This window comes from Nestor notabilis, unplaced genomic scaffold (genome assembly GCF_000696875.1).
Source record: "Nestor notabilis isolate BGI_N333 unplaced genomic scaffold, ASM69687v1 scaffold20577, whole genome shotgun sequence".
NCBI lineage: Eukaryota > Metazoa > Chordata > Aves > Psittaciformes > Psittacidae > Nestor > Nestor notabilis.
This window is the reverse complement of record NW_009938061.1, coordinates 5,868-8,863: the sequence shown is the minus strand read 5'-3', so window position 1 is coordinate 8,863 and position 2,996 is coordinate 5,868. Positions and strand designations below refer to the sequence as shown.

General features: G+C 38.4%; 1 protein-coding gene across 1 annotated transcript in view; it reads right to left on the bottom strand.

Moving 5' to 3' along the window:
* Nucleotides 1-259: 259 nt before the first annotated feature.
* Nucleotides 260-2,996, bottom strand: part of GORAB (golgin, RAB6-interacting) — a gene marked incomplete at its 5' end in the record, with an annotated part of 7,860 nt that continues 5,123 nt past the window's right edge. The window contains one exon of the mRNA XM_010019140.1: nt 260-731. Within this exon, the coding sequence (XP_010017442.1) occupies nt 260-731 (472 nt within the window). The remainder of the gene's footprint in view (nt 732-2,996) is intronic.

Here is a 2,996-nt window from a genome sequence, read left to right as displayed (position 1 = left end):
CCCCACGAAAAGCTGGGCATTAGAACATGAACTTAAACCAGCATGATGATGACAGATGGTAAACCCGAAAAGGGAGTCTTGTGAAGAGAGAAAAAAAAAAAAAAAAAAAAAGGCACCTTTAAAATTTGAGAACCATATTAAAGTAAAAGAGAAATTAAGTGCGTATTACTGGCACTGCAGAAGCCCCGATAACATACAGCACACAAGCCTGCAGAGAGTGTATCAACCATAACTGGCTGCCTTATCTGAACATAGTAAGTCATGTAGCAGAACTAGCTGGGGAGTTTCCTGGAGTCACATTTACTGCTTGAGTTTCACTGTCCATATTGGAAAAGGATTTGGTACCAGAGTTTTGAGACTGAAGCAACTGTCCAGAAATAGCAGTAGAAGCAACAGAATGATTAGCGTGTTCATTCTCCTGCACTGTAACACTGGGAGTGGGGTTTTCCTTAGTTGTCCCAGCATCACTGTGTGACTGGCTGGCTTGCCTCCCTGCTTCTGCCTCCTGCTGCTGCAGCATCCGCTCCACCTCTATCTCAAGTTCCAGATTTTCCTCATCTGCCTCCACTTCCAGCTGCTGCATTAACTCCTCCAGCTTCCTGGCCTTGCGAAGTTCATTCTGCTGTATAATTGTGCACAGGTGCTCTGTGAGGTGCTCCTTAATCTCCGTCTTGTGTTGGAGGTCCAGCTTGGCTGCCACATACTCCGACTCCGCCTTATCATACCGCTTCCTGCAAAATCACCATCATTTCTAGTGGGTTAATTCTCAAAACACTTTACAATCTGACACATTGACAGATACTTTGAGTATCCCTGAAATGCAGTGTGCTCTGCAATGCATTATGCCAGCTATTCATTACATGCTGCTAAGCTAGTAAAATGGAAGAAAGTGTGAATTGATTAAATCTTCTCTTCGCGACACATTAGCCTCTCTCCACTGCTGCTGTATTCCAAGAGTAAATCTGCTTGTCTGAAATCTACAGACTGAATCACGAACAAGCATTTTTACTGCCTATTTTAAGAGATGCATCACCAGCAGCAGAAAGAACCATCAGAACTGTAGTGCTTCACACTTCTAATGAACACCTATCCAGTGAACTGAAACACTGCAAAACTGTTTTGTGGTTTTTCTAATCCAGCCATCCACCTGACAGATACGGATGCTACCATGGTGCTATATGCATTTACATTCAGATCTGGTCTAAAATTCTACCCTTCCAGCCACCCATATGTATGTTCAGAAAATCATGAGCAGCACAGATTGACACAGCATATGACATCAATAGTTATCACAACTTTTGCATGGCAGCAAACGTAGAATTTTCTTGTAAGCATCCACCCAACACACACCTGCCAATTTGCACCTCTTGTCATGATAAATATGGCAAAAAAGAAATATTCCAAATATTGTTGATATTAACACATCCAGAATAACTATCACTTTAATGGTTGGTGACCACATTAGTGATGCATCTTCACTACATTCAGTGAATCCATACATTCTGATGTACTTCGTAGAAAGACAGATGCAATCTTGCTCATCAGGAAAGGGAACATGCAAAAGGTTTTGCAGAATGATTACATGATGTATCTTACAGAGCATTCATAAAACTAACATTAGTAAGGTGGTTGAATAAAGAATCCAGCTGTTTTATAAAACCATATTCAAATATCTGGTTAAACAAAACAACAGAAAGATAGAAGAAACCTCTTGCTTAGGGAAACAGAAGGAAATAAGACACAGAAACCCCTTCCCAAATCTGTTCTGTTATAATCACAAAACTCTGACCCAGCTGTAAAGGCTATGTCTGCAGTGTGCAGAAGATGCCCGCTTACGCTTCCCTCTCAAGAAAGTAAAGATTTCCCTGGATGAAGTACCTGAAATGGAAAAACTAATGCTATGCTGGAAGCTTTTGCATAGCTAAACCTTTGGGCTGAATTCACACATATTCTTTGTATCATATTTATGAAAATTGCATTCCACAGCAATTGTCAAAGACACCTAGCTATGTATGTGTTCAGGACTATTTAATAATGTGCTCTTTGATCTAATGAAATTATTTGTGTTTTAGCCTTAAAACATAAGGCAAGAACTAAAAAAACTGCTTAAAAAGACACCAATTAAAAGTAAACCAGCTTTGGCTCATAATGCATAAAAACTGTAACACCAAAGTACCTAACTCACGTTTCCAAATCCCTCCCTAACAAAAAGACAAACTTGCCAAGTTCACGAAAGTCATTAAGTATTTTGTAAAGTTTATCATCCTACCAGTGTGCCCTTTTGTTACCTTCATTAAAAATTGCTTTCTAAACATCAGAGCCACTTGTGTTACACACTCTTAAGAGATCAAGCATTTCAAATAGACAAATTATTACAAAATGTTGGTAAGGAAATTTCCAGGAGCACTTAAAACTAAAATATATGGAAATGTTTTTCCTCTTGGGGGTATGAAATTCTGTATTCATATGAACTCAGCTACTGAAACTATACAGTAGTTAATCTTAGATATTTTAAATGATAATTACACAAAAGAAATACTTATTTTTTAGCTACTGCTGCTATTTTTTTAAAGACTAATTACTATGTTTATTGGCCTGTGGTCAATGTATAGCAGAAGTCATAAGGAGAAATATACGTTTAACACATTGAATTGTGAACCAAAAACCGCAACTGAACATTTCCATTTTATTAAATGGCTACATAAACATGCTGATGTTTATCTACTGATGTTGTGGTTTACCCACAACTAATAGGGTGTTCCGATTAATTTCTTGCATTTAAGGAACTCATCAGAACCAGAGTGATTAAAGGCACATTGTGAAGGATGAAAGCTTGCTTTTTCCTTCAATTTTTGGTCCCCGTTCCAAAAGCACTTCAGCAGTGTTACATGTTTTAAGCTTAATTGGTCCCATTGATTCCAACAGGACCAGAGCTGTCATCAACAAGCAAGTTCCCCTGAAAAGGACTTTCCTTTTAGGAGTTTAAAAAAACCCAA